Source organism: Xenopus tropicalis, chromosome 9 (assembly GCF_000004195.4).
Source record: "Xenopus tropicalis strain Nigerian chromosome 9, UCB_Xtro_10.0, whole genome shotgun sequence".
Classification (NCBI taxonomy): Eukaryota; Metazoa; Chordata; class Amphibia; order Anura; family Pipidae; genus Xenopus; species Xenopus tropicalis.
In genome coordinates, this window is record NC_030685.2 from 66,794,070 (window position 1) to 66,807,222 (window position 13,153).

The window sequence follows — 13,153 nt, forward strand, 5'->3', positions numbered from 1 at the left end:
TCATGAAGCCACAGAATTCCTAACGAATCAGATGAATGTGAGTGTAGAACATATGGACAAACTGCACACTTTTCTGTTGATTCCCCATGCTACTAATATGAGGTCAGTGCAGAAGATCTCCTGTTTCTGCCTGTAATTGTATCAGCCCACCTTTCTGATGGGTCCCAACAGCGACTTCTAGGTCATCGTTTTACAATTATACTTTAAATCCATTACAGGTAGGGCTGTGGCAAAAATGAAAGTACCCAGCATGCTTTATCAAATAATATTTACTGCTCTTCTGTATAATTTTTTTTATTAAAGCAAGGTATTCTTCCTTTGAAACCTTTGTATTAACTTTTAGGCCAAACTATGACTTCTTTAGAAATTCTAATGCTTTATTCTAAAGCTCCGTCAAAAACAATGGGCGTTAAGGTTTTAACATTTACCCCTAACCCAAAAAAGCCTACTAGAGTCAACAGTCCATATTGATTTCAGTGTCTTATGTATCTGCATAGTAACTTATCCATGCGTGGAACCCCCATCCTTTGCATTGTGTTGGGATCCATTCAGGGATGTTGGCCAGTGATAACTTTTCTCTTGCTGGCAACCAAAACTGATCCCTTGCTGTTTTCCATTTAAAGGAACTAGACACAAACCTGGCTGCTTTAACAACTGATTTCGAAAGAGCCACGGCTGAGAAAATCCGCTGTCAAGAAGAAGTGAATAGAACTAACAAGACTATTGAGCTGGCTAACAGATTAGTGAAAGGTCTAGAGGTGAGGTCCTACAGAGCAAGCTGCAAAGAGCAATTCTTTGTTATACACTACTGATCTGGCAATAACACAGGCACTTAGCAAAGAACCTGATGAGCTGAACAAAATTATGTCATTATCATGCATTTATTTTCATGGTAGAAACGCATTTTTGACCTTTACATTCTTGACATTTCCCTGCGTTTTTCTTTATGGAGCTCAGGGAAAGAGCGTGAAGTGACTACCCTTGCATAGTAAGTAAGTATTATGTATCTGCTATAAATATGATTAATTAAAACACAAAGACTGGTCATAATAGTAAAACAACGTTAATGGTTCCTTACTGCAAAAGCCTGAAATTTATGGGACTGGGCAAGTTCCGAAACTTCTCAGGCACATAAACGACTCCAGGACATTCATCATAAAGCTGCCTGGTGCTCACGGGGTTAATTATCAGTTTACTGTGTTAGTTAACTCAGTTCACTTTATATTAAATCAGCCTCCTTTGTGGTTCTTTGTTGCTCCGTGAGGGATTACTTGCCAGTCTCCTTCTTTACCAGACATCTATTCTAATCCAGCCACTAAATCATGCAGATTCCAACAATGTCCATTGGAAGATTAATTTGGAGAATATTCCTTTACGCTTGGCTGCTGTTCAATGTGTTATTGCATTGTAACAGGCTGTGATTGAACTTCAATTGCATAACCAAATAAATGGGAGGTAAAAGTAGATAAACCCATGGTTTAAGATTTGTCTGGATTTTATTTATTGCCCAGGGATTTGGTTACATATCTCATTCCCAGAAGACCTTTAATGGGCTACCAAGATGTTCACACATAATGTGTTATAAATGGGAGCAAAATAAAGCCCACAGCTTGCCAAGTGTTAAACTTCAAACCTTAGAATCCTGAAAGATGAATGCTGGGAGTTGTAGTCAGATAAGGCAAGTAGGACATGGTCATCTCAGAAATACACAATTGCCCGCAGCTGACTCAATATACAGGGTGAAATATTAGTCATTTTGTAGCCTCAAACATCAAAATGTGTTGAAGCCAAGGAAATTCAGTATTAGATTTTGTTTTCTGTTGGCACTAGAATGTACTAATAAATCTACCATTGCTGAAGGGGATGTAAAATTTTAAAGAGTAGCATTATAAATAGGGATGCACCTATTCCAGGATTGGTTTGGGATTTGCCAAGATTGCCTTTTTTATTCAGCTGAATCCAAGTGCCTGGATGAACTAGGGTGACCAGATCACTTGAAAATTCAGGGAAACATCTAAAAAATCCAGACAGCAGGGTTACACTAATTGCAGTTTGTTGTAAATGCAATAAGTGCTGCCCTGTAACATGTATTCATTAGATGTGTCCCTGAATTTTCAAGTGATCTGGTTACCCTAGGCTGAACCGAATCTGAAACCATATAAAAAGGTGACTTTTGGTCTGTGTGAACACATAAGTTCTTTGTGCGCGATTCTATTTACCGCTTCCATTGCCTAATTTGCATATGCAAATTAGGAGTCATATTTAGTTCGGTACATACCTGATTATAAATACTGAGAAAGAATACTGAGAAAGAATCCTCCCTGGAACTCTGGGTCTTAGCCTTGTGGGAAACGGGTGCTGATCATATTGGTACCTCCTACAGGATGAACCCAAACCATTAACCACTTCAGAGCAGCCAGTTCTGTTTTGTTTATGTAGGGACCCATAGGGTTAAGCTGCCCTATGGCTTTAATTCCCTACCTATTCCTAATTTCACTGTTACTGGGCATAGCCCTTTGTATCAGTTTACAGTTATACCTTATTGGTTTATGTGGTTGCCCCCACCCCTTGTAGTCTCATATAGTGTCTAGCAAGGAGGTGTGTCTTCCTCTTTGGCTGCCTTCTGAATCTAAAGGAACAGCTCCACTGAGCTGCACTCCACTGAGCCATCAGAAATAGGCCCCAGTAAAGCCAAGCCATTTGCCCCAAGGTTAATATCCACTCTGGTGAAGTCGGGGACAGGTCCCCGTGAACGAGGACTAGAAAGAATAGCAGAAACTGAAATAGCACTCTCTAGGAGAGTGAGGTAGTTAGAACTAGTTAGTAAGAGCAGTTCAGACTCCAACCAGAAATTCAGCTGGAAGTACCCTTCCATACAGGCAATGTTGCCTCAGCCTAGGGCCATGGTTTTAGACGCAGGATACAGGTCAGTGTAAATCCCTGATCCATAGTCGGCTGTAGAACCCATCCAAGCTAGGGGTTATCAACCCGAGGATTGGAGTAACTATCCAGACTGTCTTCCAAGTGGTGCCAAGCTGACAGGTGCTTTACCCTGCCCAGTCTCCAAAAGAGGTGGGATAAACCGGTGACATCGGGCCCGATTCACTAAAGTCCGAAATAAGGAGTACTATTTATAGCATGCGTTAAAAATCTTATCACTTCTTATTTTTCACTCGATTCACTAAAAGGACACTTGTCATAATTAAGAAGCGATGTTCTTGGCGTTATTTATCTTGCGACAACATATTTTCAAGCAATATATTACGCAGCGCACAACATATTACGCAGCACGCGATATTTTACGCAGCGAAGGCCCATTCCAGAGAAAGAGAGTCGCATGTACCCCATGTTCTACCAATAGCTGGTGTTTAAGTGCTTTTTAGCCAAAAAAAAGGTTACATTTAATGTAAACGTCCCACATGTATTGAAAGAGCAGTCCTTTAGTTCATGCAGCTAGCACCCTAACTACCCTGATAATCTTGTGATGTAGTAGTTGGGAAAATGTACCCCATTCAGCCATCTGCCCCTTTATGGTCACTGAACAGATGTTTTTATATATCTTAATGTTTGCTCAAACCTTTTGTTTGTTAAAAAATGTCAAAAAAGAAGCATTTGTTAGAAAATGTTTGGAAGTTTGGAAGGAAAGACATATAACAATTACAGCGTATGAACACGATGATTATGTTTTTAGCATGCTGGGTTTATGGTTCCTGAGAATGTAATAAAGCTGACATCCACTTTCATCTATTAACGTTCAAAGTGGAAAAATACTCATTATTAAATGCAGTGTATTCTGTTGTGTAAAAACTGAAAAGCTGTATTTGTCCCAAATATAAAGGCACAGAAAAAAGACAAGCTTTAAAGGGACAGTATACCCCCCTTGTTTTAGATAAGTTCAGTCAACAGAATTTGTGCTGAACATAACTGAAACAATAGGCAAGAAGTTAGAAAGGACTATGGTTTTTGTTATTTCTTGAGCTAAACAAAATAAACTAAGATACAGAACTACAATCACTCTTTAACTGTTTAAATCAAGTTCAAGGACCCATCAGTACATAAACCCTAATGAATTTTCCTAGTGTTCAATGAATTCAAAACTGTGATATGATCACTTTACTTATACTTGGTGATTTCTGCCTTGGAATTTCAGATTTTTGGATTTTGATAGCTTTGTTGGTTGTTTATTATGTTGGCAGTCAGAAAATGTGAGATGGGCACAGTCTGTGGCTATTTACCATGAACAAGAGCATACCCTGTGTGGGGACGTCCTGCTCACTGCATCCTTTATCTCATATGCCGGCTCCTTCTCCAAAAAGTATCGATATGAACTGGTTGAACATTTGTGGATGCCATTCCTTAGATCTCAAAAGGTATTTGTTTCTTTGGATATTACATTTTGAACAGAGGGAAGGACACATAAAACATGTACAATGAAACACAGAATTAAATAAGAACAAACCTAACACTGCTCAACAGGCCAAATGATGCAAGGAGAATCCTTCCTGTTCTGGCTACAATTGACTCTCTGTTCTTGGCTTCATACAATAATCATTTAAACATTAAAGAGTTCATATTATGTATACTGTATATTATGCTTTATACTCTTTAAAATACATAAGGAATGTGCTTAAAAAGATGTTTTTGCAGTTGTTTTGCGTTGAACACCTCATTTAAAACAGGGACAGGGACCATAGCAGAATTATGGGGAGCTCCAACAAAGGGGGCATATGTAAAGATAATGCTGACACATATATCCTTGTGTCCTTGTGCCCTAATTTCACTTTAACTGGCCTGGGCTCCTCAGCCATCAGTCCAGGACCTCTAGGGATGGTAGCCCTATAGTGTAAAAATTGCTGCATTCTCCCACATGTCCATTTTTGAGAGGGGTTCTTAAATATATTATATTATATACTATTTCATTAGCCTACTCCTTTTTGGTTGATGTTCAAATACTGATTACCATATAAAAACATTTAAGTATACACATGTTTCTTTCATGATAACATTGTTTTCTGTTGTAGTATCCTATCCCAATGACAGAAGGGCTTGATCCTATATCCATGTTAACTGACGATGCAACTATTGCGAAATGGAATAACGAGGGATTGCCCAGCGATACAATGTCAATTCAGAATGGCACAATACTTACAAACTGCGAGCGATGGCCTTTGATGATTGACCCTCAGCTTCAAGGAATCAAGTGGCTTAAAAGTAGATATGGTTCCAGATTAAAGGCCATTCATTTGGGACAAAAAGGGTAAGATCATAAAGAAAATGTGTGAATTCTTTGCTTGAAGATATATTGGAATGTTGAGAATCTGTGGATGTGTTTCCATTTTAAATGAAGGTTGCTTCTTGCATCAAACGATTGACAAATTCATGTGTGTTTCCTGTGAAGGTACGTTGATGAGATAGAGCAGGCAGTTGTTGCTGGGGACCCGGTTTTGATTGAGAACTTAGAAGAAACCATTGACCCGGTTCTTGATGCTTTGCTCGGGAGGCACACACTTAAGAAAGGAAAGTAAGTGACTTGTAGCAACTTTATCTTTTCTCTGTTTCCAGCAATTCCAATGGTTTGGTGCTGCTTTAGCCATGGAAAATTCAGCAAACCATTCAGGGAAGAATGTTTCTCCTAATGGGTAACTGAATAGGTCATGGATGTGGAACATGAGCAGCTACAATCTTTGCTGAATTACAACTTCTAGTCTTGAAACTGAAATCAGTCTTTAAGTGATGTAAAGTCTCCATTAAATTGCCTCATCACACTCTTAAAGCAGGTTAGCCAAAGTATATTACAGAGGCAAGAGGACTCTCTGATGGGACACTGGCTTACTAGCTGTATGCCAGACCTCTTACTCATAAGCCACTATAATCAAACATGTAAAGGGCGGACATGGAGCTATTTAGGTGTTTGGTGTTTAAGGATTTTAGCAAGGATCAAGAACAGGGTGTTTGGAGCCGGCACATTCTAATTGGATTATCATCTTAACTGGGCTGCAGAAAAACTGCCGGCAGAAGAACTAAAAGTATATCTAACTATAGGTTAGTTGATAAATCTGTGACAAATAAGTAACATTCCTTAATTTAATTACAGAGAAATTTTACAGCTGAACCAACAGATAAAAGCAAAAAAAAAATGAACTATTAGCTTTGTTTTATTTCAATACATTTCCTTGAAATGCATTAATATTAGCAACAATGTTAATTAAACCCATATGTCTCTAATTGCAGTGTCCTCTTTACTTTATCTTTACAAGACACAGAATGCCTCTTTTTGTAACAAATATTCTGTAATTCATCAGTGATTAGGGTCAGTTTAATATCCCTTATGTCAAATTGAGCTTATCAATTACAGTAATTTATTTCAAGCTCTGCCGACAACTAGTCCAGACAGTTATTATTTCAATTACTTTCTAATATATCATTGCCAGCAGTGTTATCCGCATTTTATTTTTCAGCCGAGGATTCCGAAATGTTTGGCATCCTTGAACAAATGTCCTACGAGACACCCCTAGTTTATAGTTGTAGATAAGGCCGTCCCCATGCTGAGTATTGATCAGTTTGCCTGCAAAAAGCACAGCTCTACACAGCACTGAAAGGTATCTTTAATTTCTCACTCCCTTGGAGGTGTTTGATACAAGGAGTGATTTCATGGGGAGCTGAGACTCAGAAAATGACTACTGCTTATTACATTTTGGTTGCGATTCTGAATTTCAATGACTGTTGACTTGAAAACAATATTCCAACAGCTAGAGGTGATTGAAGAAAAAAATGGGAATGTTCACAGGGAACAGAAGGATTGTAACCACAATGCTTTTAGGCCCCATAAGATGACATCATGTTTTTAGTAATTAAACAGAGTATTTTATTTTGACAGTATTTTACAATTTTCTTCCTCTATGATTCCCATAATCTTTTATTTTTACCACCCAAATTTCCTGAAAAAAAAGATTTATCCCCAGGATTTCAGGCCCTCGGCATACCATGGGTTTGAATCTAGATTTACTGTCTGTATCTCTAGTGTTGGTAAGAGGAAAGCATGTCAATAGAATACCCTAGGGCGCAGTTGGTAGGTGGCTAGCATCAAGAATATGCAAGCCAACAGGAGCAGTGGGAGTGAGTGGGGGCTGCAGGAAAGTAATGTGGGCTGAGTGGTGCCAGTGGCGCAGGTTTTGTGTGCAAATTAGTGGGGAGGGGTGGGGGTTTTAAGTAAGTAGCAGTCAGGGTGCCGGACAAAGTAGTATTTGCCTTGGGTTTTAATACTACTTGGTGCAGTTCTTAGGGGAACACTGGCAGTCATTTTTGTGAATTTTTAAAGTCTAAAAGGTCATTATACCCTCGGAATTGTCAGAATTACCATGTAATACCTATGCATGCAATCATTTATGGTGTCCTGCATTTTAGTTTAGGGAGAAACTTAGGAACGTGTCCCCACTAAAGAAAATGCTGTTTATTCAACCAAACACATGTGTGGTGATGTTTGTTGTCTGGAAACATAGGAATCTGTGATTTCAGCTTCAATTTCCTGAAAATCACTTGCACTAGCGATTGCAGGCAAATGTCAAAGCATTCCATGGGGGGAAGAAAAAGAAAATCACGAATACCAAAGACCACTAAATAGCAACAAAACTGGAAGCTGAGCCAATATTACTTTAACAGTAAATAGAAACATGAGAAATAAACAAGACCTCTTATAACTACTCCTCATAATGATGTAAAGGCAATGTCCTAAACCTGAATTTAGCACCTTCTCAACCATCAAATGTTGCTTAGTATTACTATTCCCTTGCTTTACTTATGAACACTTTAAAAAGAGCACAGCTCGAAATATGTAGTGTTCCAGTAAAACACTTTAACCTTTGCAGTACTTGCAGCCTATGATGATTTTTCCACATTCTATGGCTCTTATACAATGGCTTAATTGGACTAAAGCAGTGGAAGAAGTCTTAGAGCACAGCACTGAATCATATTCTGCTGGTATTGTATGAGCACTACATAACACTATGAAAAACATTTTCTTGGGGAAAAAGTGCATTAATAAATAAAAAAAACCTTTAAAGACATATGTTACAGATTGTATAATTTGCTTTTCAGATACATCAGAATTGGGGATAAGGAGTGTAAATTTCATCCTAAATTCCGGCTTATACTTCATACAAAGTTGGCAAATCCACATTACAAACCCGAAATACAGGCACAGACAACTCTAATTAATTTTACTGTAACACGGGATGGTTTGGAGGATCAGCTTCTAGCTGACGTTGTCAACCTGGAAAGGCCAGATTTGGAACAGTTCAAGGTACATGAATCAAAAAAAGCCTCTGGGAGAAATATCAAGCCCTTTAGTCTCTCAATGTTCAAGATTCAGTTAATGCTCAGCATAGAAAGCAGTATAATATATAAATAAATCAATGATTTTTTATCTTTGTCTTTGTATGCACTGTGCCCTTAACTTGTTCAAAAAACAATTGTGAAATGCTTAATAATAAGCAAGATTAAAAGGTAAGAAAGTCTATTCCCATTGTTAATGGCGTTAGAATTATAGGTCTAAAACTTGCCATTTTCTATTCAGTCTGAGCTCACAAAGCAGCAGAATTATTTTAAAATTGAGTTGAAAATGCTGGAGGATGAATTACTGACACGCCTATCGGCCGCGGAGAGCAATTTCCTGGGGGACACGTTGCTAGTGGAGAAACTGGAAACCACCAAACTCACTGCAGCAGAAATAGAGATGAAGGTAAATATGGTGTCTTGCCAAAAATACTACCAGGTACTATTTAGTGTATATGCATAAGTTTTGTATTAGCTTGTTTTATTTACTTTCTGTGATGAGTATTTGTTCTTTTTATAGTAAATATAAGTGGTATTTCATGACCATGAAATCCGCCAACTTGAGGACAACCGAAGAGTTGTGAGAATATCAAAAGCATGCTTTTGTAGTAACTTTTCCATCCAGCAGATGTTGCTATAGAGCAAGTCCTTCTTCAAACCACAACAGAAAGCTATTGTCATTTAGTTGTCTCAGCCTTTGTTTAGTATAAAACATATATGTATAAATAAAGCAAAAGGACCCTGGATCAAATATAAATAGTATCTTTTAAATGGTGCTCATTGGCCATTATCAGTTTTACATGGTGCTTATTTTTGCCACTTGTATTACATGACCCATTTAATCTTTTTGTATTATAAGAAAAAATGTACCATATGTGAGGATATTATAAGTCTTTATCAGGGGACATTTGTGTCCAAAAGTACAATTGTGGCATTGCAAATTTTTACTTTCATCAAAATATGCCCCTTGCACGTCTATATAGACAGGCAACACGACATTCACACGGAAACTTGTACACAACAAGGGGTTTATTCACATTCTCCAGTACATTCAGGCAGAATTCATAGTTGTGCATACATACAGAAATAGCTGTCATGATGGTCTCTTCCTTAGGCTAGCCTTCTCCAGCAGCATGCCACCCAGCGGGAACCAGTCTTCCCTGGTGTAATCAAACACCCATCTGCCCTTCTGCTAGGACTTTTCCTGTGGCACCTCTCTGGCTGGAAGCCTCCTACCACTAGCCCTGGTCTTAGGGCCCATTGGATTAGATAAGCTTTGCTTAAGAAAAGAATGAACTTAAGAAAGAACTGATCTTACTTTGCCTTAGCATTACAGAAAAGGATCTATTATCGAGAATGCATGGGGCCAGTAGCGTAACTAGATGTTAAATTTAATTTAGGGCCTGTAATATTGGTAAGCTGACCTTTTTCTACTACAATATATTGAAATTGCTTGCAGGGCCCTCCTGCAGCATCGGGGTCTGCAATAGAGAAATATAGAATCTGTACTTTGACACAAAGTTCTGACCCATAAAATACCCAAGGGCATCATAATTAGATCTGTAAAGGCATTGTCTGAAATCTCTAGGAGTTTGTATATATAAGATTTTGCTATAGCAGATTCCACATATAATTCTAACAAGCCAGTAAAACCTCAACATGAAAGGGCTTTATATTCTTTTTTAACCTTAATGCACTGTTACCACATGCCTATAAATTGTCAGTGTTTGCTTCGCAATCTCTAATACCCCTGATATAAATAATCACACTTTTGGCAGTGGAGGCAGCCATGCAGGGCTGTGGAGATCTACGTACCATGTGATTTTTCCCATATTTCAGATGTACAACCTCAGTAACATTAGAGGGTTGCTAATTGCATTGCACGTCCATATCGCTTAAGTAATGTTATGGGGGTAAATGAAATTCTGCAGAGACTGCTGAACAATATAATTGTGGGAGTCGCTTATGCACATTTCTCCATGAGCATGAAATAATATTTATAATATTCATGACATTGCGATGCATATTTTTATTTTGCTTTATGAACACTAGTCAGTTTTCAGTACAATATTTCAATTCATTTGAGCATTTTTAATGGCTTGGTGTAGGCATGCACTCCAGTGAGCTGGGACATTTAAAGGGAAAGTATCACAAAAACATGTCAGTTCTATAAAATTCTGCTTCTGCAATGTTAGTAATGATCTTGCACAGTGATGGGTAGCGAAGGCACACAGAAAAAAATGGTTATGCTGCCCAAAAGGCTCATTAACCAGTACTTTGGAGTTTGTACCTGGTGCAGAGTAAGTGAGAAACTTTGTTCAGGCAGCTTCAGGTAGAACAATGAAAATAAAACATGTATTGGATGCTAGGGAACTAGGGAAATTAGTTCCGTCTTAGTAAATAACCAGCAACCTCAATCCCCTCGTAAGTCTTGGTCTTTGTGACATTTACATAAATGGGGCCAAGTTGACATAAAGAATTAGAAGTAGTCTGTTTTGACATAATTACTGCTGGTATTTGGGTCGTGGACCCTTGTTCTTTCATTTTCAAAGCAGCCACGTGATCTGCCGTCTCTGTAGCTATGCTCTTGCTTCTTGTTTTTTCAGTACATTTGTGAAAACTCAATGATTTTTGTCTGGTTTTGCACTCTCAGGTGCTGGAAGCCAAGGTCAACGAAGTCAAGATCAATGAAGCCCGAGAGCATTATCGGCCTGTAGCCGCAAGAGCTTCCTTACTCTACTTCATCATAAACGACCTGAAAAAGATCAGCCCCATGTACCAGTTCTCACTTAAGGTCAGATCAGAATGCTGGTTCTGGGTCATGAGGAAATAACCAGGAGATATCTCCCCAGTGGATCATATATTCCCTGTTTAGTTGTTTCCCAGGCTTGCCTACAACAATTTTCCCTGCCATTATTTTTTTATTAATTTGTGTTGTTATATAGATCCATAAGTAGATGTTTTAACAATTCCATAAATTGTTTAATTTAATTATATGTATTGTAGTAGCTGCTTAATGGGTTTCTAGTGGTTCAGAACCTTGGTAGTTGGCTCTATTTTGTAGAAGTTAAGAAGACTATTTCTGCCGTGCCTTTGATAATTTTATATTTCCCCAGATAAATTTTCATTCTTTAGACTATACAGGTATAGGACCCGTTATCCAGAATGCTCGGGACCAAGGGTATTCCGGATAAGGGGTCTTTCCGTAATTTGGATCTCCATACCTTAAGTCTAATAAAAAATCAATAAAACATTAATTAAACCCAATAGGATTATTTACATCTTAGTTGGGATCAATTGCAAGGTACTGTTTTATTACTACAGAGAAAAAGGAAATCAGTTTTAAAATTCTGAACTACTTGATTTAAATGGAGTCTATGGGAGATGGGCTTTCCGTAATTCGGAGCTTTCTGGATAACGGGTTTCCGGATAAGGGATCCTATACCTGTACCAATATTTTTGCAGAGATTCACACGCATACATTAAAGATAGTTGAAAGGGCTTTATGATGCTACATGGTCTGCTTGGTAATGCTACAGCCTTAAAGCTGATGGCACAGAGAACTATTCCATTGCATTAGAACTGTGCTTTAGGCACAGTACAGGGAACAGAGAGTAGATCTGCTACAAGAAAATATAGAAACATGGGCAACTAAAGTCAATTGACCAGTGGTAGATACCAGACTATATTGAGGTTATTTAAAGGGGTTGGAGATCTTCACACAGATGAGGGACATTGGAATTTTCATTGGCTGGCACTTTTATCCTATAATGCTTCTCCTTTGCAGGCCTTTAACATTGTGTTTCACAAGTCTGTGCGGCAAGCAGAATCATCTGATGATGTCCAAACACGAGTTAATAATCTCATTGACTGTGTGACGTATTCAACCTTCATATATATCAGCAGAGGTCTGTTTGAGCGAGATAAAGTAACGTTCACGTCCCAGCTGGCTTTTCAGGTACAGTATATATACATTTTTGTAACACTGGAGCTTCTTTTTTTTTGTAAGCTTATTCTGCAAAATTATAATATTTTGGGTAATTATATTTCTTAAACTACATTGTATTGAGCAAATGTGAAGACATGCCAGTGCTTGTCCATTTGAAGAGCACATACCCTATTAGAGCATATTGACACCCTCTTTCTGCCAATCTGCCCTCCTAAAAGGCAAAGGGAGGGTCCCTTTCTTCAGGATCCAGACAAGGGGAAGACTTGCGCCCACCCTAAAACATTGGCCTTTATCTTAAGGTCTGAATGATTGGCTTACAAGGACACATTATAATCCTTAATAATGTCACTATAGTAAGTGCCATTTGAGGAGAACATAGCTTACTAGAGCATATTGACATCTTCTTTTCTGTCGATCTGCCCCCCAAAAAGGCAACTGAGGTTCTGCTTCTGATTTTTATCTACAGTTTTGTCTATTGTTCTGCAGTTTGAAGTTAAGGGACAGGTCTTACAGTATACTTATGCATAATTAGGTGCCACCAATGAGACCATTCAAAGGGTGGGTCATAGTTACATAGTTACATAGGGTTGAAAAAAGACCATTGTCCATCAAGTTCAACCCATCTGAGTAAACCCAGCACACAACCTATACTTACCAATCTATACACTCACATACATAAACTATATATACAACCAGTAATACTAACTGTAGATATTAGTATCACAATAGCCTTGGATATTCTGCTTGTTCAAGTCCCTTGCTTCAGGATCCAGACAAAGGGAGGATTTGCACCCATTCCCCAAAAATTGGCTTTCATTTTAAGGTCACATCTGTGACACCAATAATGAAGCTATGGGTCTTGTACTGAAACCT

At 38.3% G+C, this 13,153-nt stretch overlaps 1 protein-coding gene across 1 annotated transcript in view; it reads left to right on the forward strand.

The window, feature by feature from the left end:
* LOC100497531 (dynein heavy chain 11, axonemal) overlaps positions 1–13,153 on the forward strand; it is a 187,259-nt gene that overhangs the window by 136,794 nt on the left and 37,312 nt on the right. Inside the window, exons 61-68 of the mRNA XM_031893873.1 lie at positions 624–758; positions 4,197–4,370; positions 5,022–5,257; positions 5,399–5,521; positions 8,095–8,299; positions 8,573–8,737; positions 10,985–11,125; positions 12,119–12,289. Of these exons, the coding sequence (XP_031749733.1) occupies positions 624–758; positions 4,197–4,370; positions 5,022–5,257; positions 5,399–5,521; positions 8,095–8,299; positions 8,573–8,737; positions 10,985–11,125; positions 12,119–12,289 (1,350 nt within the window). The remainder of the gene's footprint in view (positions 1–623; positions 759–4,196; positions 4,371–5,021; positions 5,258–5,398; positions 5,522–8,094; positions 8,300–8,572; positions 8,738–10,984; positions 11,126–12,118; positions 12,290–13,153) is intronic.